Here is a 26,730-nt window from a genome sequence, read left to right on the forward strand (position 1 = left end):
AATATTTTTGTATGATATATTTTTTTTCAGAGTATATTATATTATGAGTTCTCTGCTATTGTAATTATTTATAATTATTATTTTTAAATTGATAATTTAATTCGTCATCTGTTATGTTCAAATGAGAATTTTGCGCATATTTCATAAGTGAAAAGTGCAACTTTTCTAAATCTAAATTTTTAGAGATTTCCTGTAAAATAGCTAAAAATAGTTAGACTCGACGTTTCATTCTTTTGTAAAATTGAGAATGGTTATATGGGAGCAGAATAAGCGCAGGAGACATGACAAAAAATAACAGGATTGATATGTAATCTTCATGGTGTTGGAAGTAATGCAAATTTTGCCTTTTCCAGTGGAAAATCCGTGAGGGTATCTCGTGATTTCTCAAGCGAATATGAAATCGATACAACTTCGACGATACTTAATTTACGATACAGGTAAAGAGAAAAAAAAACTACATATATTTTCATTGCCAAAGGTAAATGTCGAAGTGAATTTCGCGTGGCTGCGGCGAGTCGAAATTCAAACTCGTTTGAATTTTATATCGCTTTTGCAATACGTCAGATCTCCTGTTTCTCTCCTCTTGCCATTCTATCTACGCATTTTATCCGCATTTTAAACACGGATCACCTCCAGTTGCGGGACCGCTTGCTGGACCTCCCGAGATACTTTGGAAGAATCGCTAGAGGCTGTTCCCCCGGAAACCACCGTACTTTTGCTGGATACAGTCATAGCGGAGTAAGACGGGGATGCGATGGCGATAGGAGCGGAAATGGATTTTACTGGATCGACGGGGGAGGGCTCCGTTTGACGCGGCAAGGATCTTCGCCTCTTCAGGAACTCACGCTGCCGCTTATCGGCCTTCTGTATCTTCTCCGTTTTGCTCTTGCTGCCGGTAGACTTGGATCGCCCGACCTGTCGGATCAAGGTAGCGATTATAACGGAAAATCGCTACATGAATAATGTGATGCTGCGACAAGAGATCTTACAGAGTATAAAAGAGTTACTGTGTGTGTAATATATAGAGATATCTATAATAGTAAATATTTATACTGACCCGAATAGCCTTGTATCGCTTTGCTTAGTTAGATAATATAATTTATTTATTATAGTAATTACTCAGGGAGTCCACTTAAGGGGTCTTTTTAGTTTGACACTTTGAAAATAAGGCGATTTTGGGATATTTTTTTTAACGAAAGTATAAAACATATTAATTTTAAACTTTGCACATTTATTAAATAAGATTTTAAGTATATCTTGAATTTTTTTTCAAACAAAAATATATGTTTGTAGTTATAGTAGTCCAACCAGGGCGTGTAAAAAAAAAAAAAAATGTTCATGGCGGACATGGCAACCAGGTGTTATAATCATTAAAAATAAAAAAACTAAAAAAATTCTTAATCTGTATGAATGTAGCTGATGTGTCATGAACTAGAATAAAAAAAAAAAAAAAAAAAAAAAAATTTGAAAAATAAAAAATGGCATTTAAGAACAAAAAATTTCATTTTTCACCAAAAAATTGTTTAATTTTGTAAATCGCAAAATTCGAATTTTGCAAATATCGATTTAATTCTAGTTCACACGATGTAGCCACACTTATACAGATTAATAATCTTTTTGGTTTTTTTATTTCAAGTGATTATAACAGCTGAGATCATGTTCCCCACGAATAACAATTGTTTTTTTTGTTAGACATCCTGGTTGAATTACTATAACTCCGAAACGAACAAATATTTTTATTTGAAAAAAATTCAGGATATATTCGAGATGTTATTTAATAAACGTGCAAAGTTTAGAATTAATATGTTTTATATTTTTCTTTTAAAAATTCGCCAGAATTCACCTTATTTTCAGAGCTTCGAACTAGAAAGACCTCTTAATGCTATAATACATCTGGAATATATTTTTCAATATACAAATTCGAAGCAAATCTGCTACGAGAAGAGCGAACACAGGCAATAATCGTACAAGGATGCAAGAAATATTCCTTTTCGAAATTGCATAAAAAATATATTTCAGATGAAATACGAACGTTAAGTTTAAGAAAAAGAAGATTTTGGATAGAGATGGATTAAAATAAATTAAAATGGGATAGGTAAAGAACTGAGAAATCGTCTGACAATTTCTTTTTCTCTATAAAATGCAAGAAATTGAAGGTTTAAAAGCCTAGAGTTCGCAAAATTCACGAAACTGAAAATCGAAAAGACCATATGATTTACAAAATACAAGGATATGAAGGAATGAAAAGTGCCTAGATACATACAAGATTTCCCTTCTCTTATTGCAAGTACTCTGCGTTTGATACCACTGCTTTAAAAATATACGAATTCTTCTTGCATTATAGATGAAAATAATTTTTTTTTTCATATGCCAATACTAACATTTCATAGACTAGATCAATAAAACTCGTTGTTTTTCATTAATAAATGAAATGATTTTCATTTTCATCAATTATTTTTATATAAAAAGAGAATTAAACACATACATACATTTCACAGATCTATTCTACTGTTAATATACAATATAATGGCATACCAAAAAATTAATTTATTTCAATGCATACTGTAAGAAATGTGTCATGTATGATTTATATTTATTTCCAACGTCAAAATTGATTGCATAATGGACTATAAGCGAAACGAATATCAATATCAATATCATAACAAATCAAAAATATAATACGAATTTGAATATTAGAAATCCTGAGAGATTTTCATGTTCGAAGATTCATAATCGGAATAATGTGGTTTTTTTTTTCTTACGTGCAGTTACTCATCATCAAGTAATTTTCAACATGAATAAACTTTCTTTTTGATGGCCTTACAATCTATTTAGCTCTTTCCAATCCTTAGTCAGTTATAATAGTACATATAATAGGATTTGAATATCGTAAATAAAATATACTTTACATTTATTTTGTATGTCTGTGTATGTGAGAAAACAAGCACTCGATATATATTGTTAAACATAATTAAAAGAGAAAACAGAAAAAAAAGAGATAAAAACGTGTTGTGTCAAAAAATATCGAACATGGGATTGTGAGAAAAAAATGTATAAAATTTTCGACACAAGATTGGAAAGGGTTAAATGTAATAAAAATATCAGAGGCTCATCATAAACATTCAATTGATGTAACTCTTTTGATTTAATCGTTCTGTCAAATTTTCATTCTAAATGCACTGCAAGATATTCGATTAGAGAATATTAATTTGTGAGTATATGTAGATTATATAATATAAATTTAATTTTGTCAATATGTATATATGAGAAAATATTTTCTATACAGCTCATTATGTTATAAATAGAATTTTGTCGCAAATTCGTTAGATCGTGTAAAACGGACTTGGTGCATCCTCGGGATCAATCGCGTCAATTTTAAAGGGGATGCTGGAGGATATCGGGGACAGGTGGATATCTTTTCCATTTTTTTTCCATTCGATAAGAATGTCCGGGTGAAAGTATAGACAGTAGAAATGTTATAAAATGAAATGCTCTGTTACCTTGTAAAACGTGTTACATTCAACATCGATGCGATGAATCTTTTTTTTTAGTTTTTTTTTAGCTTTCGTTCGAACGTACGAGCCGTAGAGTGTACTGTGTATTTCTATTTTTTGTTTTTCTTTTTATCGTTCATTTATCTGTCACGTATTCTTTTTATCTCGAAAACGCAATGTCGAATAGATGAACAGCAATTCTTTTGCGCGGTAACTTTTTTTTTCTTTTTCCTTCTTTTCTAATTCGGTTATCCTCCTGCTATTTATCCTGATATTTAAGCGCCTTTCTGCTAACCACCTTACAATACATATATTACACGATCACTTGCGTTAAAGACGACTTGACTTTAGTAGCTACGATTTTTATCTTGCAGCAATGGGCGAAAGGTCTGTGGCTGATCCCAGAGACGTGCATTTTCTGAATCGGAATCCCTTGGATCTTGGATACGTTGGACCATTCGTTGGATCTTTGGAATTTTAGAAAATCTTGAATTCTAGAATTCGCGTATCCGTACATGCGATCTGATCGAATTGCGGAATCCTTTGTGACATATTCTGGAATCAAAAAAAACTCGAAATCTCGCGAGCAACGCGCGGATCTTGGTTCCTCGGATGCACTTGGGGGAAATGGGGTCCCTTGAATTCTCAGGTCCTCGGATATTACTTAAAGTGCGTTCTCCTCGTGCCAGTGAACCGATCTTTCGCCCCCGATGTTACTTCTTTTTTTTTTTTTTTTCGTGTGTGTTTATTCTTTAATAGTTAATATTGAAGTATATTACAAACTATGTGGCGGAAAAACGTTTATCCGAAGAAACAATTGGTACGAATTTGTGTCCGACAAACCATCCTCGAGCATGTAACATTTCGAAAACTCGACTCGCGCGATAAATATTTATATAACAATTAATATAATGCTGATATATCGATTTTTACTCGAGAGAGAGAGAAACGAGTAACGTTTGAGAGTTGCGCGCTGCGTTAAACGTTTTTTTTTTTTTTTTTTAACGTCTCATCTACTTACACGATGTCTATCTTATACCAAGGACGATGCACCACGAAAATATATCACGTCACGCTGTCCAAGCGTTTTTATATTTAGCGAAAAAAAGATTTCGTTCAAATACAGACCGTAAACTTCGTTAGCGATATACAAAGATGTCTCGCGCATGTCTTAGGAGCAAAATATCTCTGACATGTTGAGATATCCTTAATAGATGATTTTTAAAATAATATATAAATTAATTACAATTGTGTGTTACATGCGTGATGCGAGAGAAGGATACTTGCACTGTATGGGAAGATGAAAAAACGTTGGAAGTTGCAACAGACTGTTATCTTTAATAAATCAAATGACATACAAAGGCCAATCGCAGTAATTCTCACTGTTTTCTGCAACAACAAACTTTGATTTTTGTTACGCTATTGATATAATGTAATAGTTCAAGGACACGTATAATTCCTGCGTATATAACTCCCTCCGAAAATCGCGGTGTTAACGTAATTCGACGGCGCATCGTCCTCGCAATCGGCAATTTTCTCATCTCAATTTCTTCTCTCGCCTTACAAAGAATTCGCTCGCTCGCTCGCTCGCTTCGATTGTCGAGCCTACACGCGCACACAAATTAGCATTCACGCACGCATGCACACACGCGAGAGCGCGCCAGGAGGAAAAAAAAAAGGGAAACCGCAACGCATCGAAGGATGATTACTCTTGCTTGATCCGCTAGATCGCGAATCAAGGTTTAATTTAACACCGTCGATCCAAACTTTTGATGGTATCAATTGATCTCTCGTCGAATCTCTCTATCTCTCTCTCTCTTTAACTCGCATCTGTCATCACCTCGCTTCTCTATATCTCTTTCGAGGGAAACGGGAAACCCCACTCTATATCAGACTTGATTAGAAAGAGCGGAAACGAATCTGAGAAAGAGAAGAAAATGTGCTTACATAAGTAAGTAGATTGCGAAGAAAGAGAGAAAAAGAGAGAGAAAGAGAGAGAGAGAGAGAGGGGGGGGGGGAAGGATTTGGCTGAGATCGAGATTGATTGGGATGAGAGGAATAAAAGAATGGAGAACGGAAAAGCCATTAAATTCGCAAACTCGACTGATCGTTATCGTGTGATGCTAAAAAGAAAACGAAAGAAATCAGCCCACTCGAGACTGGTTTCGTTATTAGCAATTTCAGTACACAACAGCTCTCTCCGATAATATAATAGATACTAATAGTTCATCATATCGGTAATAAAAAGAATAATCATAATAGTAAGAATAATGACAATATAATCGTAATAATAATAATAATAATAATAATAATAATAATAATAATAATGATAATAAAAATATTCGCAGCAACGACAGGATTTTCATACTAGATGAAACTTAGCTTGATAAAGCTTCGCTTCTTTTTATGAGCCACAATTTCGTGCAGCGAGAGAGATTACATCGCTATCGCGACGACCTCGTCTCGCTATGAAAGACGTGAGCTGTTTGGAAATGAATGCGTTTTTTTTTTATTATTATTTTTTTTACAATGCAAACGCCGATATATCATATCGTTACACGCAATTGTCGCTCGCGATCCACGTACCATATATGAAAATCCTACGTGATAAGAATTAGCGCGTGACAATGGATAACAGTAGCTCCGGTGTTCAACTCCACCGAATATATAAAAACACAGGTATATGGAACTCCGGCACCCTTTTGTGGATATTATAACATTTAGCAAAAAGGTCCGCCGTTCAACCAACCGCGCAACGTTTGTTCATAAAACATCAAACGAAACACCAAAAGCTATTTCTCTAACAGCCACCCCTTTTCTCTCCTCGCTATATTATATATATTATGAAAAAAAGAAAAGAACATTCGCGCGCGAGATAGAGACAACTAATCAATGGTCATATAAACTGCATTAATTCATGTGTGTGGCGATAGTATTATTATTATTTTTTTTTGTGTTGCTTTTTTTTACTTCGATAGTACTTCTCTCACTAGACACGATTCAACATATAGAAAGTTTATCGTTATTATTTAATAATTATTATTTTTATCATTTATAATTATTATCTTAAAGCTGTCTAAAGACTCGCTGCGTGGCAGGAGCGTCATGTTTTTTTTTTTTCATTCATTTTTATATTACTTTGCTTATTCTTACGTGTGTCAGACGGTATCTCTTCATTATTTTTGTTTTCTTTATATCTGTTTCTCTCTTTCTCTCGCCCTCTCTGCGTTTTTTTAGTTAGGTACGTTTGTAGTCGTCCTCGCATTTTAATAACGTGTTAAAATGCACGCTATCGCGCGTACATTTCAGTAACACAATATTTCCTCCCCTTTTTCTCTAATCGCCATAGACGTACGTGTTTTTTTTTTTTACGTGTATTTATATCTTAAATCTACTACTTGTGGCTGCTTTGTGATTTGTAATTTGCATAGATCACAATGTCATACCATCTGCGCCAGTGAACGATTTTTTTCTATGCCTCTTCCTTGCAGTTTCCGTTTACAACGCTCTATCCGAACAATATACAATGCTTGTTGCACAAATCGCAGGTTTTTTCTGACCCCTTTCCTCTTTTCCCTTGAATAATTTAACAAAAAGATTATCCGATGTAGAAAAAATGTAGACATGTAAAAGCTCGTCAACAATCTGTTGAAATAGATTTTTGTTTGTCCTTCTCGTTAATTTTAGATATTAGTAATTAATTAATACAAATTATATATATCTCGATATCGCGGAACGATCGTTTTAAATGTGCGTTCAAAGAATGAGAGAAAGAATGTGAGAAAGATTATCTTGGAGAAAATTATACTTTAAAATCAAAGAGGATCGGGATTCTTGTCTCAATATATTTCACCCACTCGTGCGTACTTGAATTTGTTATTGTGATTTATATTTCATATTTATATTCGTCGAAACGATCTACATGCTAAGTAAATTCAGACCAGCCGAAATTGTAAATTTTAAAAGGAAATGCAACTGAAGAATAATTATTTTACTATCGAAATACGTTAGCAATAAGAGTTTGTCGCTAGAAAATAAATAAAATTATACTCATTTTATATCTCATGGAAAATATAAACGCGCCGATCACGCACTCAATCGAACGCGTCCCAATTAAATAACATTTTTAAATAACGCGTATCTACGTGTTTTTCTTCCTCTATATGGGTTTCTTATTTGTTTCATATTCGCACCAGTGCGAAATATAGATTTATGTCGGTTTGCCATTTCAATCACAGAAGAAACACAAAAGAGAACGGATAGATATTTATCATTGTGTTGATATTAGCACAGCGTTGCAGAATCGAAGCGTATTTAGATTTCCTTTTTCCTCAGAGAGATAACACAATTGTGTGTTATTCTCCTCCTTCTTTCTCTCTCTCTCTCTCTCTCTCTCTCTCTCTCTCTCTCTCTCTCTCTCTCTCTCTCTCTCTCTTCGTGTCGCCCGTCTTGAAATATTATTTTTCCCTTTCTGTGCCATTCGTTTTGTCTCATCTTTCTTCCTGTGTCCGGCAAGAGGGGCCTAAGCAACTGCAACGTCCAACAACGATTTTCAATTCGATTGATTGTACGTTGCCAGATTTGTGCAGTTGCCTGGGTCCGCGGACATTGGCATTTCGTTACAATTATACAGTTATATAGATTCTCTATAAATACCTATTATGCATTCGTATAATACATACCTAATATGCAATTGTGTTAGAACTCGACCATCGTTCAAACTTATGTAACTTAATTACATACACCGTCTCTTGTACCGTGTTCCTTGCGGCGGAATATGTTTGTTTTTTTTATGATGGAATATACGTCGTGCGCGTTATTCATTCTGTGTGAATTCGGTGTGGAAAATATCGAAATCGCGTGTTTGGTGTTTTTTTTTTCCGAAATGTATATTGCATGTTTTTGCGTGCATAAATCCATGCATGTATGTGTATGTATATGTGTGTTTTTTGTATTTTATAAAAGCGCGTTTCTCTTACGCGTCTTTTTCATATATATATATATATGATCGCGTATACCCCTTTCATATAAATCGATGAAACAAAACGTATAATTAACTTTGTATAATATACATATTAATATGTATTAATATATGATTTCATATTCTCTCGGGCTACCATCCCTTTTTTTTCTCTCTCCCTCACCTATGCTCTATATATATATATACATATACATATATATATATATATATATATATATATATAATCTCATTACTTTTAATAAAGATGTCATTCAGTTTTTAAACGAGTGTACGATGTCGCAATGCAGACAGTAATATATAAATATTCGAATATTTGTGGTAGTACGCGAATATTTTTTTCATTCTTATTCTTGGTTTCTTTGTCTCTTATGTTTCGTTCGACTTAACCACAGTAATAAATCGCACTCTTTTAGAAAATGACAATGGAGTTGCAAGAGGCGTTTAGCGATATTTTATCTACATTCACACCATTTGCGACTTTTGCTCAACGAGTGTTCGTTGAAAATACAGCGACTTAATTCAAGATATTTTTTTTTGTCGGTTAAATCGAAAAAAGACATACGTACTGCCTACGTAGACATAATAGATCTTTTTCTTCATTTTCTCTTTTCCTCGCGACAAATCACACGCTTTTTCCCATTTCTATTTCGTCGTGATATAATCGTTAATATAACAACTATTTATTCATAAATTCTGAACGATCAAATTCAATTGTAACGTGATCCACACTACGGTTCATTTCCCGTTTAAAGATTCTTGTTCGTTCAACGCACAAGTGACAAGTGAAACGCGCACGCGCGTACTCTGAATGTCTGAGGATGAAAAATTAGTACAAGAAGCTTAGCAAAACTAAACAGACGTGCGTTCGCAGAAAGCAGGAAATGAACGGTAGTACTCATAACGTTAATCGATGGCAACTCGTGCTCGCCTAAAAAGATATCGCGCAATAATTATACTCTCGATTTTCCGTCATTGCATGTCTCTTTTTTCCTTGTTATTTATTCTGTGTTAGTCGCACGAGCGGCAGTGACTCGTTTTCCCTCCATGCAAACACACACATGTCCACACGCACACACATACATACATACATACATACATACACACACACCATCTATCCTCTCCTCTCCCACCTTCCGTCTTTCTCATCTTCGCGAGACACGCCGATTCATTTGTGTATTAATAACCATGTACCGTCGTGCACCGCGTCTTTTTTCTTTTTTTTTTTATCAAATCTGTGATTATATGAATATATATTCAACAATCGGCTGATACTCTTTGCGATATAATGGCCATATTTCAGGCGAGTTTTGGTGTTCGCGCATTGATGGCAAGTGTGACGGTGTATGATGTGACAGTGGCGATGACGATGACGGTGTCGATGACGGTATCTCGGTGACAGGCGACGGTGACAGTAATGTGGTGTCGATGGCGGTGTGACAATGACGATGATCATGCCGATGACCATGTCGATGTCATAGCCGATGAATAATAATGACGATGACCGACGATGGCATAGACTCTGACAACTTTTTTTACTTCGCTTAATGACTTGAAAACGAGTTATAATTCCCAAATGTTCGAGTTAAGTTAAAGCCTTTTTCACTTGATTAGGGGAGAGTCTAAGTTTGGATTGGGGTTAGGCTGTGTGTTCGAAGATGGCGATGGTACCTGTGCCACCACCGAGCCCTTCCCCTCGGACAATACATTCCCTCCGCTGCTGCTACTAACGCCGCCGCCCTCCTTCATCTTTTCGCAATAATCTGCGAAGATATCACGAAAACGCGCCCAAGACTTTTCCGGTACGGTGATGGCTGTCCTGAAGTTTGTCTTCACCTGCAAGAATACGTTCCATTCTGCATTATTATGTCATTAGATTATAAGCGTAATATTGAAAAGATTACATTTATTTTATGCTTTATTTAGGACTACATGTAGAAAAATAATAAATTTTTCCTAATTAAATTAACACGACTATGAATATTTCGTACATATAGAGAGAGAATATCTTATATAATATATAATATTATTGTTAGATTACTTGGTCAATTAAGAGTCAATCTTTTTTCATTGAAATTTGGTTTTTTTGATTATTTTTTTTCCATGTGTAAGAGTAGTACATACCTCAGAAATTCTCATGTAGATGCCACGATTGTTCTGGCCGATATCAAAATAGAAATTCTTACTATCCACGCGCATGTAACGGCCCTCCGGCAAGTCGCCTTTAAAGCCACCGTCATCCGTCCCGAATTCCTCGAGAAGGTCCGTTAACGCGTCACGAAACTCTATCATACCTTGCGCTGGTATTGCAATCTGCGTTCTAGGTCCTCCCCGTGTTATCGTCTGCGATACCTGCGAAGAGCAACGTAAAGATTATACTTGAGATATTCCATATCGATTCGTTGTACGGTTTGTATCTATGATGCATAAATCATTATATCGAATTCCACATATTCCTTCTTCATCAACAATTCTAGAAGAGTTCTATTTGTCTTTGTCATCCTTCGAAAGGAGCACATCTCTTGAGACGAAAGCCGACAGATTCCTTTTATGACTTAGCGTAGAAAGTAAGTATATTGGCTGGTACATACAGGGTGACTCACCCGCAGGAAACGGCCGCGAGAATTCTCCTTGAGGTCCAAGTAATATCGCCTATTATCCTTCACCATCATTTCTGACTTGAGTTTTCCATCGTCTGGTACGTTTTCCGGATTTGGTGGACCTGATTACCCAGTATCACAAACAAAAATAAATTAAATATTTCTTTTCATTACAATAAAGACAAGTATCAATCATTGACGAAATAAATAATGTAAGTTAAAACAAATTCTAGACCGCATTATGAAATATTGAGATTTTATCGATAGATTCTAAATTAGGACTACAATATTTCATATATATTAGCCATAATTGATACGATTGTTATCAAAATTGTACTCTTCCGATTTCGAGTCGTACTCTTCTGAGTTGGCAGATATTATAATGTACCTAAAGATGCATAAAAATCGCTAAACGTCGACAGATGGTCCCGAAATTCGGATGCTGTACTGAGTGCCAGATAGATTTGGCTTCTTCTTCCATCCGCTCCAATCTGAAGTAAAAACAAAAAAAAAAAAAAAAAAAAGGATTATGTAAAAAAATAAACTATTATTTTAAACGAGATATCTCATATATGTATGACATGCATCAATGAATAAGATTTTAGAAGATTTCACAACAAGTGCCTGTGTAATTTTAATGAAACGAATTTGTTAAAAAATATCTGAAACCATTTGGCATATATGTATCATATCTTAATCATATAAATTTTTTTAGTTTTATTATCATAGAATCAATAAAAAAAGTTATTAAAACTAAGAAATTTTTAAAAACTTATTTTAATCAGGAATTGTTTCATGTAAAAGTTCATTCTTTAATATTTTATTATTAATTATTAATTACTTAATTATAGCAATTGATTTCACAATTTTTGTTTCTGCTATAGAGTCTAAATGCCTGTATAGTATATGCGCCGAGGATTAAGTTAAAAAATAAAATAATACCTCAGCGACTTTGATAAATCTTCCACGTCTGTTTTGTTTTACGTCAAGATAGAATCTTTTGCTTTGAATTTGCAGCATTTTCGTCGCCAGTTCCTGCTCGCTCTGCTGGCCTTGCTGACCTACAATATAAATATAGTTTATTAATATCATTAATATATTAACATATATATACATATATATTCGTTAATATTAGCAATTATGATATTGCCTACAGCAATATTTGGAATTGTTGGATAGAGATAGTTCGAAAATAATAAACTTCAACTTTAGAATAGATTGATGAAATCTAATCAAAATAATTTTTCTTCCATTTGTATTTTTTATGAAGAAAAATGACTGCAAAAATGATTTCTGATATCAGGTTCAATCTTGTATCCTTAAATTCTTAAGATTTGAATATTTATTATTAAATCTGCGCAAAGAGAATATAAGATCAATGTAACGAGCGCAATATTATAAAATTTATATGGCACAAAATTATTAAATTTATTAAATTAAATTTATCAATTATTAAAATTTCGAAATCTTCTAATATATTTATTTAAGATGATACAATCTCAATAAGATGGTATAATCAATAATATATACATAAAAAAAAAAAAATCAAAGAATTTCTTAAACTTAATATCGACAAAATTAGCGACAAATAATAGTTCTTTTTATTAGATTTAATTTAAAAATATTCAGATTATTAGGAACTTAAATACAATTTTAAATACTCGTCACAAATATGTCTATATTTTTAAATCGATTTTTTTTTACATTACTCAATTAACGCGCGCAACGGTATCATAGAAACGAGCGGGGTAAGCATGAGAAGGGATCGAGAGAGATAAAGAGAGGGAGGGATGACACGACGGGGACAGTGGGTTGCTAAAGAGGTGACCCAGTGTTTATTGGGTCATTCTACGCTCGAGCCCCTCCGTTGGATTTTCACGGATCGCATCTCTCTCTCTCTCTCCTTCTGTCTGATTTAGCAAAGCGATCTTGAAATCATAGTTCAGAAAGAAACGGAGGCTACTCGATTGGCCGTTACGACTGGGCCCAAGCAAATGGTTTATCCTGTTCGAGATGGAACAAGCAGCTCGCTATAACACGCATCAGAGTGTTGCTAGTCCTCATCGATCAATAACAGCTGCACTAGAGGAGAGGTCAACGACCTCTTTGATGCCCCACTATCACGACCAGATATGCTCCTACTGCTTTTTTATGCTACCTGCTTGTCCTTCCTTCTTATCCTAAATTATTGTTGTCTCTCATTCGAACAGACACTATTCATTCTCGAACTCGCATTTACCATGTTAGACCAGCCGATGTAATGTATAACAGTAATACGTAACGAGAGATGGGTACGAAAGAAACTCTTTTAGAAAATTTAACGTTTCTCCAAGTTGTGTCTGTTAAAATTTTCGTTATCTTTTTACTACACCTAGCCCTGTTTCGGATCGTTAAATAAGGACGAATTATATGTATTAACAAAAACATCACAATCAACTTGGTGTCAACGAAGACTTAATTCCTCTGTCAAAAATACATTAATTATTACGCCATTACGCAAGTTTTTCACTTTCGAAGAAAAACTCGAGACACACTAAAATGATATTTTAATACATAAGGCGACAGAGCGAAAAATTTATCTACATTAATTCTCTGCGATAATTCTTTTTACCAGAAATATTACAAGATCAATTACTCATTTAGCTCAGAGTACATTTGAATGCCAAATAAATTTTTGAAATTGTAAATATAATAAAATGAAAATGAATACAAGTACATTTTAAAAAAATAAAAAGGATAATAATATAAATATAATCGGAAAAAAATATCTTTTGTATTATCGAAAATAAAAAAATTAAATAATAAATATGATTGCAGTTTTCTATAAAAATCTTAAAAAAAAAAAAAAAAAAAAAATCTGCAGAGAAAATTTATTTATTTATTAATTAAAAATAATTAATTAATTTAAAGATCAATCATTCTCATCAACGTACGTACTGGTTCATTATAATATCAAAGGTCATTATAATAGCGAAAAATTGATATCGAACAATCTGATTACCGTAGAAAAAAAAAAAAAAAAAAAAAAAAAAAAAATCGACGATCTCGGGGATCGATCGTACAAAAGGGGTTGTAGAGATCTCCTGTGCAAAGGAGTCGCTCGAGGCCGATCGATCGATGTAACGCGACTTAGCTGCACATTACTACGTACTGGATTGTTGCAGGCTGCCTGGAATTGGGACGGGGCTGAGATCGCCCTGGAAAATCCTACTCTTGAACATCCTATCGATACTACGGTAATCCGTGCACCTGTGCATAATACGTCCTTCTCCTAAGAGCCGCGCTAAAATCTCACAGAATTCAAGGAAGCCGCGTTAATTGATCAATGCCCGCTCGCTAATTCTGTTTATTCCTTTCTCTCTCTCTCTCTCTCTCTTTCTTTCTTTCTTCCTCTTTTTCATTCGTCGCAGATTTTCTCTTATTAAGCGCAATGAATCCCTCGTGCAAGACCCCTCGTTGCGAAGGGATCTACGTCTCTTTCTGAAGGTAACATTTATGTCTCAGGACGAGTAGTTCCCATATCTACAGCCTCGTATCTTTCCTCCCCAAACTCGGTTCGAAAAGCCTCTCGTCCACAAGCTCTCGTGTAAATGGTTGGCGGCTTCAGCGGATAACTTTCGTCGGGATAACTTGGCGAAAGAGATCGTTGGTCCTTCGTCTCCGGTAACTCGGTCATCACGCGTGTATCTTACCTAACACCATCCGTACTAAACCTTTAATCTATCGTTGCCACGTTGATACGAGCAAGTGGGCCTTTCTCGTCCACTGTTCCTCTTTCGCGAAGGACGACTCGCGGGGTGAATCGATGAACGCTGCATCGCCGCGTTCATCAGTCTCAAGAGGATACCTCGCGTTCCTAATTGTCTATCACTTGGCAGTTACCTTGACCGAGTCCCCGTCACTCTCCGTAATACCTCGATCTGTCGATACTTCTTGCTCGTCCTCTCGCGATATACTCGCGGAGGATGAAACAGGATCGCTCGCGGATGTGCACTTTCACCATTGCTCTATTTGCCGCAGGCGTCTTCTCCGCTCGGTCGATGACTGTTGCATCACCATGCACCGCAATTCCCCTCCCCCCCCCCCAACCCCCCGTGTACACCTTCGCGCGCGTAAAGTGTCTCTCACGTCGGCTTGCTTTTCCGGCTCGTAATCGCCGTACACCGACGTCCGGCTACTATGTCACATCGATCCGTGTCGAATCTGACCCCCTCCTGACACCTTTCAACTCGCTCGCAATTCAGTTCGACGCGATTTCACTTCTCCCTGTGCTTCCTCCTTTATCGAGTAAGTATACGACGATGTTTCGCGACGAAGATCTTCGAATCTTCCTTCCTCTCGTTGATGGGATAACTAGTTTTTAGAATTATACACGAATGATTCGCGAATACATTCTTCCTTTCTAAGTAATCGAGACTCTGTCTATAGCGATCCTAAAGATATCTATGTGATATAATAACGAGATCGAACGGTGAAGTGATTAGTGTGATCTCGTGCCATCGTGCTATTTTCTTCCTCCTCTAGTATCTTGGATGGATCTCTTTTTTTTTCTTTTCCTCTCTCATTGCTATCCTCTCTCTCTCTCTCTCTCTCTTTCTCTCTTCTGGACTCCACCCTCGGGGTTCTTGTTTCTTCTAGGTCACCATTTATTACTCGGAGATTGGCTGCTTCTCATTGAAGCTCTCGATTACCCTTTGCAGCCTCGAAGAACGTGAAAACCACAATCGTTTGTGCCGCATTCATGTGTGTATGTGTGTGTGGGCACAATTTCCGGTAAAACTCTAGAATAATATAGGCATAATACACTTATAAGATGTTTCCTGATCAATCATGAGTGACATCATCAATTTACTGAAGAAAATACCTTCTATTATCGCTTCCGTTTCGATGATCGATATTCGAAAGATCTTTTTCCACGCTCTCTATCACATCGGAAAATGCCACTCTCGGAAATGCACCCTTTCTCTCTCGCTCTCACTTCTTTTCTCCAAGGGTCGCCCGAGGTACGTCGCCTGCGTTGCATCGATTAGTCACAAACACGAATATGGGAGGGATCTCTATAACGCTCGATCAATGTAATTCTTCTAATTTAAATCGGCTCTCGTTTAACCGATCATCCAACCGACACACCAAACGAAATCCTCCCATCGTTGAGGTTTCCAATTCCAATAAGGGACTTTCTTCCCGATCGATTCCTCTCGTCGAAAGTAGATCAGGTCGACGATTACCCAACGAACTCGTCCAGACGACTCTCTCGGAAACACACTCGCGGATGATCCTCCACGCCAAATTCCACTCTTCGTATTCCTCCTTCGGAGAGTCGATAAACGATTCCTCCGACTAACGATTGGCGCGTGTCCATGCAGAGACGCCCACTTCTCACCCGCCGGCTTCCATCGACGTTATATACTTGCATTTCACTGCACAGTTGCATAGGGCGCGAGCGTCGTCGGGCTCACCACCATTTCGCGAACAGGATGTGGGATCGTCGTCGTCGTCTTCAAAGGCCGATAATGTGCCTCCGTCGACCTGTCGCTTCTTCCTTCGCTCTCCTCGTCCATATTCATCGTACGCAGCGTTGAGGGGACGTTTCCTCGATGATCGGGGTCATCGCGCCTTCTGGTCCCCTCTCGACGTTACGTCCGCGCATCTGGATATCTATCATGGGGACTTGTCTCTGTCGTGGATCTGTCTGTCCAGGCACGAACGGGAGTGACGACGACGACAACGACGACGGCGAATGGGGATGATCCCGGGTGCATTGATCTCTGCGCCTGGAGCGCGGCTCGTAACGCTCCGACCTGCCTCAACGCGAATCTAAACGCCGACTCTTCGCCGTACCGTGCCTTCCGCTCCCAACCACCCACCACCCCTTCTCTTTCCCTCCCTCCCTCCCTCCCACCCCTCAGGGGAATACGTCTCGCTGCCCCAGTAGCATCCAGCGTTTCCGGCACAAATCGGAACGGAGGAAATGCCGTGTAAATTAGGGATGGCTGATTATTTATTGGAGGCAATACAAGATTCCAAGTTTAGAGTGTAAATTTAAACAATCAATTCTTAGAAATTAACGATCAAATCGATGCGACTAGTGATTTATTTTATTACCCCACACATACACACACACACATACACACACAGCAGAGAGGGTTTGGAGTCAAAAAATACTAGGGGAGTGACGAACCGTGGGGTCCTTATCTCTGCTGTGACACATAAAGATTTTTATTCACGGAGCTTTTCAAGGTCATTCAAAATTCACAAATAATGTCACCAACTAACAGATTTTGTAAAACCCTACTATGTTTGTTTCAAACATTTTTCAAAAAAATCGATACCTTCCGAAGATTTGACTATTCGGCAGCCCGAATTTTTCATGTTTGACTGGTTATAACTCGATAACTGTCCATTATTGAGCTTTGTGCCCCTTACATCTTTTGTTCAGTAGGTCATAAGCTACAACATATGTAAAAACCAATTGATTTGACCGGGACAGATTTTCCATATGATCAGTGCGGGGTTCTTTACATTGGATGGGGAACGATCGTAAACGATAAATATCAGTTCGTTGAATGCAGCGAACAATGTTTGGACAATCTCATCGTCTATTCTCTACCCTCGCTATCCTACTTGCTGATGCGAATCCGTACAAGAGTCCCGAATAAACAGTTTTATGTTAGAATCAAGTAATCTGTGGGGCTACAGAAATTTTCAATTTTATAGAACAGAATATTTATTAAATATTCTGTGAAATGGAATTCGAGTTTATGTATAAATTACATGTTATTAATTGCATATAATTAATTAATTTCTATTTTTTAACTTTCACCTTTCACGTTATTAAAAAAAAAAAAGAAAAAGAAAAACAATCTCCATTGGTTAAATTTTTCTGTTGCTTATTCTTTCTTTTCGTTGTGTCATTTGCTAATTTCCTTTGATAAGGAATAGTAAGCATTAGCAATACAATATGACTCATAATAGTCGAGTCATTCTGTTATAATTATTTAAAAACTAGCGACACGAACAATAACAATGTATCTAAATATTACAATTAGTCATAATATATTAATGTTTGCTACTATTATTATAGTCTCTCTCTCAATTCATTTATAAGTACCAAATTTGGTCACATATTAAATTGGGAAATATATTTTTGACATTGACATAATAATTGACCTACTCTCACATAATCATTATAAAAGATTTCAATTATGTTGAAGTTGATTCATTCCATATAATTTTGTTTTAATGAGTTTAATGAATTTTGTTTTAATGAGAATCAAATTTAAAATTTGAAAAAAAAAAGAAAAAAGAAATTTCTAATTAGAAAGAAATAATGAAAAGATGACCTAAAGTTAATTATTTCCCATCATCCTTTCGCTAGTAAAAATAAATTCCGAAGTAATTTTCATTATTATCTTTCACATCTATTTTCTCGTTTATAATAAAACATTTATGAGAATATTTATAGAATTATTGTGAGAGCTTCATTCGCATTTTTGAATCATCCGCATTTTGCAGAGATATTCGAGTCACTACGAAGATATTCCGCCAACACATTAGTTTTCAGAAGCAATCAATTTAAGAACGCGTAATTTTCCGACAAATTTGTTTTCTCAAAGCGCAATATGACAGTTTATTACGAGGTTTATATCATCCAGAGCTTCTTCATGCTCATGCGATATTTTAGGATTATTAGGATTACGTTCAATCTCTCTTTACATATTATAGAGAGAAAGAGAGAGAGAGAGAGAGAGAGAGAGAGAGAGATAAGCGGAATTTTTTAAATAAATATTTTACAATACAAGCAATTTTTTTAACAAAATTGTGATATAAAATTAATTGAATTTTTTGAAATTAATCGTATTAAGCTCATCGGTTTGAGAGGATACTCTTTCTTCTTTGATCGTAATCTATTTTTGTAAAGATATAAGTAACTTTACCTATCTACGGATCCACGATTACCGTGATGTAAAATTACGTGAACGTTACACTCGTCGTACCTGAATCAGGAATGATTCTCGGAAGGAACATGTCAATGAATCACGATTGATTCAGGTCTAGCGCCTGTCTCAGTTCGATATGCACGGAATGTACGAATGTTGAAGAATGTATCCCGGTATCTTCACCTATCTTCACCTACGCTTAAGAACGTTAAAACGTGAGTTCTTCTCACAGAGTGTCCATTAAAATTTTGCAACAACATTTCCTGATCTTCCTGATTTTTTGTTCCAAATTTCAAAAGAATTTTTTTTAGAGATTTTTTGGATGTATCTTCTTAAAATAATTTTGTTTATCGCGCGCGCTTTCCAATGCTTTTTATTCATACAAAGGAAAAATAAAGAGCCACGCAAACTTTCAAGTGCTAGATTTGAAAATGTACTGAAACGAAAAATGAAGAGTTTTTATAAGACAAACATTTTTCACCTGCGTAACATCTTTATCTTTTTTTTTTAATCATATAAAAAGTAACAATAAAAAATACATATTGCATACTCAATATTTTGTTAAGACATTAAATATTTAAACAAAAATAGATATATATTTATAAAATATATTAATAATCAGTAGATTGTCTATACTGTTTATGATATAAAAGTAAAATTATCAAAGAGAGAATCGTATTAAAAAATTTCCTGAATAAAATTCCTATAGAATTTTTCCTGACTTTTCAAGATATTAAAAAAAAAAAAAAATAAAATAAAATAAACACCCTAAGAATTCCAGGCTCTTCATATCGTCATCCTGTTTTTCAGAGAAAAACCTATCCCTCTCGTGAGTGTCCAAGTATATTTAAGACAAATACCTTCCGGATACCAATACTGTATCCTTTCCATAGTGTCGCCCCAGTTTTTTGGATTTTCGTGAATGTCGTTCCCCGATATTGCCACGATCTCTTCCATTGTCGAACGATTTGGCGCGAAATCGATCACGATACTTGTAAGGAACTAATTGTAAACGCCACTTTTTCTACGCCGCACTTGAGTAATTTCTATCTCATGAAATATGCGAAAATAGCGTTGCTGTTCTTAAGATTTAACGTAAGATCACCGTAGGCTTTTCGCCCCTAACACTCTGCATGCCTTCGGTAAAATATCCTCGGTATGTACATCCCATACAGCACAGAACCTTGCAACAACATTGCTGCAACATTGTAATATTGCATATTGCAGTTTAATGTTGCAGAAATATTGCAAAGACATTATTTTACAATATAACTTTAGCAATGTTACAGCAACATTCCGAAAATATTACAAAAAAAGTATTCAATAATCGCAAGTTCATTCGTTTACTACTATGCGGCGCATGTTGCGCTATCTATTCCGCATTTAATTTTTAATCATGATGATTATATAAAGTTTACAAAGAGCGGCTAGTAAGATTAAAAAGATATAATAACTATTTCTGTTAATTTAAGTCGTATGATATGACCCTAATACAGGGGCTCAGACATTGGACTAAGAATTCTTTTAACAGTTTCCATTCTTATATAAAATCAAAAATTTGATAATAATTTTCTAATATGCAAGATACTTCAGATTTTAATAAATAAATTTTGAGATTATATAAAGACGAGAGAGATGTGAAAAAACTCGTTGTATGCGTAAATTCACCACAATCTTTTTGCATCCGGATATCTGAATATTTCGGATACAAAGAAATAGTGAATTTACGCAATTGCAAATTGAGTTTTTTCTTATTTCTCTTAGATATTCTCTGTCACTGAAGGAAGTCGAATGTGTACTGAAAAATTTACATTTTATAATTTCGTTATTATTATAATACAGAAAAACTATATACACGCTAGATCCTGACTCTTATAGGCCTAATTTCTTATTATTTTTTTCATATGTTAAGGATATTATGTCGATAAATATACATAAAGCATTATTGCACATATATTATACTGCTATGTTGCTGCAGTATTATATTGCAATATTTCTGTAGGCGGACATTTTACTGTTGCTGCAATATCATAACAACGTTGCAGCAACATTTTGCAATGTTTCTGCAATAATGCAATCTTGCAGAAAAATGTTGCTGCAATGTTATTGCAATCTTGCGATGCTGTATGGGATGTACGTAATCATCTATAGACTACATATAAATCCAAAGAAGATAAAAATGTATGTATATAATATTATTGTAAGAATATTTTAAGTTTTGCGATTTTGTGCGAGAGAAACAATTCTTCCAAGGGAAAATAAAGCGTACAATGACCCATGCTTTTGATGTAAATCTCGCGTCCTCATCCTTTATACGATCGTAGATAATAATAGCGATGCGAGATCATTTTTAACGAGTAAAGACCATAAGCTCTCTGTACAGGCGTTATCATTATCCTCTCCATATCCCGCGCAGATCGACAAGAACCGTATCACGCGTCAACTCGGGCTCGATTCAAAACGTCACCGGGGCATCGCGATCGGCAGACAGTTTCGCGCACACGCGACAAATCCGGAAATGATGTTCTAGGCAAAAAATTTCAGTGAGGTCACTCCTCGAAACTACGTGACAATATACCACTCTAACCTCTTGTTTCGCGTGATCTTCGATACTTGCGATACTTTCTGATTTTCTTTGCCACGCGCACTTGGCTTTCTCTATCGCGTCAAGTTGTAGTAAAGAGACACTGGTTAAAGACATGGTGCCGCGAGATGAGAGCTTTACCCGCCAATCGTTGCGTTTCCATGGTCACGACTAAACGTGGAGATTGCTTTCGCGCGCGCGATTAGCGACCGGATCTTAACCCCTGTCGTGATATACCGGTTTTCATGTTGAAAATTGAAAACGACTCTCGGACAACTATCACCGTACTATCCGCAATTCGGAATGGCGCGACAGGAAAGAGGAAAGATCTCTCGTGAAAGTGTTCGCGGAAACGAGTACGGGGCGTGCACTGAGAACGGACGAGGAAAAAGCGCCGGGTATGCCCGGTATAGTCATCGTGCAATGACACATCGAGACGTTTTCGCAGGTGGGGGAGGGGGAGGGGGAGGAAGGGGGCGGGAGACCAATGATGATTATCCGGCGTCGTCGTTCATATGCCGTTCCAGCGAAGCAGTCGTCGGCGAAAACCGATCGTCCGGCGATTGTAAAAACGACGAAAATGGTCGGGCAACGACGACGTCGTTATATATCCGTCGAACGTGAAATCGTAACGCGAATGACGTGCCGGTCATTCATGGAGCTCGCCGTCATGCCAATGGTATGCGCGAACCCATGGTGGCGGCAAGCCAATCCGCGGCCGTACAAGCGCCGGCTCTCACGAGCGATACGCCGCCACGTGACTTCGCGTTTTAAATCACAGCGCGCGCGCGCGCGCGCGACGACAGCGACAGCGACAACGACGGCGGCCGAGGGAGGCGATCTCCCCTCCCCGCCCCGCCGTTCCTCGCGCCCACCGATGACATGCCGCGTGACGTCACGACCAGCTGACTGAGCTCTAGTACCGGCGCCCCACTGCCGCCGCGTCTCGTCGCGCGTCCCGCTTCCGGCCGCTTCGTATTCCGTTTCGATTCCGTTCCACGAACGTCCGCAAAAATTTGTCTCGGGTTCGTCTTCTCTCCTCTCCCCCCCCACCCCCCCCCCCACACGTTCTATCTTCTTCCGTCTCTCGAGAAAGCGGACGCGGACAAGATCATTCAAATTAGCATATTGAATAGGATTGTCTTTACTAGTACAATCCTATTCGAGAAAAGTTACGTTGAAAAATGAGAAATAGAATCTTCTGATTATGTATCTCGATTATATAATCGATTGTATCTTGCCCTGCTCGATGTTATTTTTTTTTTTAGCGTACAAAAGTGTTGTAATTCTTAGAGCTCATTATCGAAGTTTTGGGTTCAGAAAGATGTTCTTCCTTAATTTGTATATAAATTAAATCATTAAAATCATAAAAAAAATAGATTCGATAGTTTCGAGTTTAGTTTGCTGCATTAGTACAATATATGCATTGTTAAAGACATAGATAGATTACTTGACATTTGTGGAAACATATCTTCTTACCTCTTCAATAATTATGCACAGTAAAAACACTCACCGGAATCAAAGTCAGCACCCCCAGCATCCATGCCGCCTGGATTTCCATATTCTAGCGACATAAACAAAAATTATGTAATTAATTAACGAATAATGTAGCAACGTCAGTTATAACGCTTACAGCAGCGATTAAATCATACAGATTGTTGAAAATTAAAAAAAAAAGAAGAAGAAGAAGAAACTGTCACTAGCGAGACTTTATACTTTATGAAGTATTACACCAAAAATTGTAGAACAAAAAATAAATAAATCATATTTTTTGAGAATTTAAGCGATCGAAATATTTATCGCAGAATTTAATACTAATCAGCTAGATTGCAATAGTTTCGTCCTGAAAAGGACAGAATCTCGCTTGTTCTTGTTGCGCAATCCGCCGATATCTCATTTTGTAATATAATTCTATTCGCGTGAAATCAAATACAGCGCGCATTGATCGTGAGATTGTGCGTGCTTTCAAAAGCGCAAATGCAAACGGAAATATCGTCCGTAATAAATATAAGCGATAAACAATTTTTTTATTGTAATAAAATAATTCGTCGAATATTTTCACAGCCCACACACACACACACACACACGCGCGCGCGCGCGCGCGCGCGAATCTTGTGCTAATCCATGTTTAGGATATATGAGGAAAAAACGAGATTTACTCGTCTCTACTTTTTCCCTATACACGCATATTTCATAATCTCTCTCTCTCTCCCCCCCCCCCTCTCTCGCTCACACACACACACACACTCTCTCTCTCTCTCCCTCTCCCTCTCTCTCTAGCTTTATCTTTTCGTCTCGAAAGGGAGGCCAGAGAATACTTACATTCGCGTTCTATTTTTAAACACCTTACATGTTCAGCGAAATATTAAGCCGCAACCTAGAGGACAAATTATCGTCATGTGTGTGTGTGTATGTGTATGTGTGTGTCCGATCGATTTAAATTACCGATTAAACCACGGAATTCTCTCGCGAACGTTACCGAGGATCTTCGCGAGTACCACGCACCAGATCGCGAATAATCCTCGCATCCTAGCATCGCTTAGGTCTAATTTAATCGGTGAGGTGCGAGATGGAGGAAGGACGGAGAGAGAGAGAGAGAGAGAGAGAGAGAGAAAGTCAATGTCGCGCGACACGAGATGCGGGTAAAAGAAAAAAGGTTAGGAAGGTGCGCGCGGGAAAAGGAGAATGAGGGAGAGAGAGAGAGAGAGAGAAAGCTTCATCCAATCTTTTGGGCACGCGAGAAGAGCTCTTCCGTGCTCTCCCGATCATCTATTCATCTATCTATCTATCTATCCGAGGCACTCTATCCGACGTTTCGTTTCGAGGTCAAAAGACGCCGCGTTACGCGACACGCGAGAGAGAGAGAGAGAGAGAGAGAGAGAGAGAGAGAGAGAGAGAGAGAGAGAGAGAGAGAGAGAGAGAGACAGACAGACAGAGCGAAAAAGAGGAGGGTTGGGGGGAAGGGAAGAAGAGAGGGGGAACCGAGGAGTCGCTTCGTATATGCGAATACGTGTGAAATTTACACGGCTCGGTTCCCCATTGCTTGCGTAGTACGTGCGCGCGCGCGCGTGTGTGTGTGTGCATGCGTGCGCGCCATCGACTACATACTAGATAGATAGATGTACATCAAAGCCAAATATTACATCACGCTTTCACGCGCTTCTTCGCGATGTTCCGTCGCGAGTTTTTCGGCTACGCTCGCGCGACCGGCTCGTAGGATGGGGGGGGAGGAAAGAGGAGAGAAGAAGAGAAGAGAAGGAAAAGAGAAAAAAAGACGAGCGCCGCAGAGAGAGAGAGAGAGAGAGAGAGAGAGAGAGAGAGAGAACCGGCATTGCGACGTACGGCAACGTCGGAAGTTTTGGAGAATATTCGACTCGTGAGAGATAGAGATAGAAATAGAGAGAGAGAGAGAGAGAGAGAGATGCGATGTAAAGGAGAGCGAGAGTCGGGAGAGGGAGGAGAGACTCGCGGGCAAAGGAGCAAGGGTGCGGGGGAATGGAGGGGACGAAATGGGCTATCCTCTCGGTCGACATGCAACCCGGCCATCTTGAATCCTGGGTTACCGTATGAAAAATAACGATTCTCTTTCGCGCGACCCTCGACAGAATCGGCGGCCGGTTGACGGAAAGATCGCGGAAGCTTCGCTTCGAGGGACGATGAAGGGAGAGAGGGAGGGGGGGGGGGAGAGGAGAATATTTCATTTCGGATGTTCCTTCCCGCAGTTAGGGATACATTCCCGGGGGCCCGCGCGAGCGACTGGACGACGGAATGATGGTAGCGGCGGGGGGGGGGGGGAATTAGTCGCGATTTTTTTTTTCTTTCGGTTTTCTCGTCGAATTCGAAAAGGCGGGCGCGCTCAAGCGCCTTTATCCTACGTCGAGTTTAACGCGCGCACCAACACGCCACGCTGCGCACACATGAGAATCACCCAAAGGGGAGGGATAATACCACGAGGGGCAAAGGGAAAAAAAAAGAAGAAAAAGAAGAAGAAGAAAAAAGATGTCGGTTAGCGGTGTGATCCGTACACGTTTCGTCCGTTCGACGCGCGACGCCGCCAGGGTATAGCGACTGAGCGACCGCGAGACCGATGGACGAGAGAGAGAGAGAGAGAGAGAGAGAGAGAGAGAGAGAGAGAGAGAGAGAGAGAGAGAGAGAGAGACGGTGACACGGCAACACGGAGTACGATATCGGTTATACGGTGCGCTTTTTCGCCCCGGCTGTACTCACTTTGCGGCTGATCGTCCAGGCTCTCACGGTCGGACATTGCGCTTCTCGCGGCAGCACGCTCCTTTCTTGGTTAAACTTGCACGCGTCGTCGTCCCTTGACGTCTTCTCGGCGGCGGGCCCTCCCCCCACCCCCCCGGCGATCAGCGAGCGCGAGAACAGCAGAGAGAGAGAGAGAGAGAGAGAGAGAGAAGAGATAGATAGTTTGATAGATAGAAAATGGACAGAGAAACGAACGATAGAGAGAAAGAGAGGGAGGAGATCCCCCTCGAGACACACTAGCTCCTCGTGGAGGCGCGCGCGAGAGATCCCACCGAGAGAGGGACGACGGCAACGTTGTCGTTAATATCTATCCTCCTCCTTCGGAGCACCAAGAGGCGAGAGCTGTCGGCTTCAAGCCTCGGCACAACCAACAATCCGAACGTATCCTCTCTCTCAGCCGGCACGGCGCACTGCGAATTTTACACTTCCTCCTGGCGTTTTTTTCCTTTTCCTTCTTCTTCTTCTTCTCTTCCTTCCTTCGTCCTTCCAAACTAACACTCACGTTCCCGACCGCCGACCGACCGACCGACCCACCGACCGACCGACCGACCCGTCCGTCCGTCGTCCGTCCACGGCACACACCAATCGTCACCACCACCACCACCGCACGCGCTCTCGCCTAACTCGCTCGCTCGGTCTCTAAGCCGACACACGACACACACCGCCGCTCATCCGCACGTTCGCGCTGCTTCCCGACTTGCGTTCGCTCGCTCGCTCGCTCGCTCGCTCGCCTTTCGCTCCTCCACCTTCTCACCGATCCTCCCGCCCTCTCCGCGCGCGCGATCGGTGAGAGCGAGCGAGAGAGAGAGAGAGAGATATATAGCGAGAGAGTGTTGCAACGCGCGCGCGTGTGGCGCGTAAGGGCGCT

The 26,730-nt window shown here is 38.5% G+C and overlaps 1 protein-coding gene across 6 annotated transcripts; it reads right to left on the minus strand.

The window, feature by feature from the left end:
* Positions 1-202: 202 nt before the first annotated feature.
* Pur-alpha (Purine-rich binding protein-alpha) lies at positions 203-26,675 on the minus strand. Of its 6 annotated transcripts, XM_070293415.1 has the most exons (8): positions 25,824-26,675; positions 23,110-23,160; positions 12,015-12,133; positions 11,461-11,563; positions 11,064-11,194; positions 10,597-10,824; positions 10,144-10,308; positions 207-915 (listed from the first exon to the last, which is right to left on the minus strand). In XM_070293415.1, the coding sequence occupies exons 1-8, from the start codon at positions 25,858-25,860 to the stop codon at positions 616-618; spliced, it is 1,134 nt and encodes a 377-aa protein (XP_070149516.1). In that variant the 5' UTR covers positions 25,861-26,675; the 3' UTR covers positions 207-615. The 6 variants fall into 6 exon arrangements, with proteins under 6 accessions (XP_070149514.1, XP_070149513.1, XP_070149516.1 ...); XM_070293413.1 differs by lacking the exons at positions 23,110-23,160; positions 25,824-26,675 and adding an exon at positions 19,873-20,164 and having other exon boundaries at positions 203-915; XM_070293412.1 differs by lacking the exons at positions 23,110-23,160; positions 25,824-26,675 and adding an exon at positions 14,224-15,118 and having other exon boundaries at positions 204-915.
* Positions 26,676-26,730: the final 55 nt, after the last annotated feature.

The sequence above is a fragment of the Polyergus mexicanus genome, unplaced genomic scaffold (assembly GCF_030449975.1).
Source record: "Polyergus mexicanus isolate NDT 795.1 unplaced genomic scaffold, iyPolMexi1.0 SCAF_3, whole genome shotgun sequence".
In the NCBI taxonomy this organism is placed as follows: domain Eukaryota; kingdom Metazoa; phylum Arthropoda; class Insecta; order Hymenoptera; family Formicidae; genus Polyergus; species Polyergus mexicanus.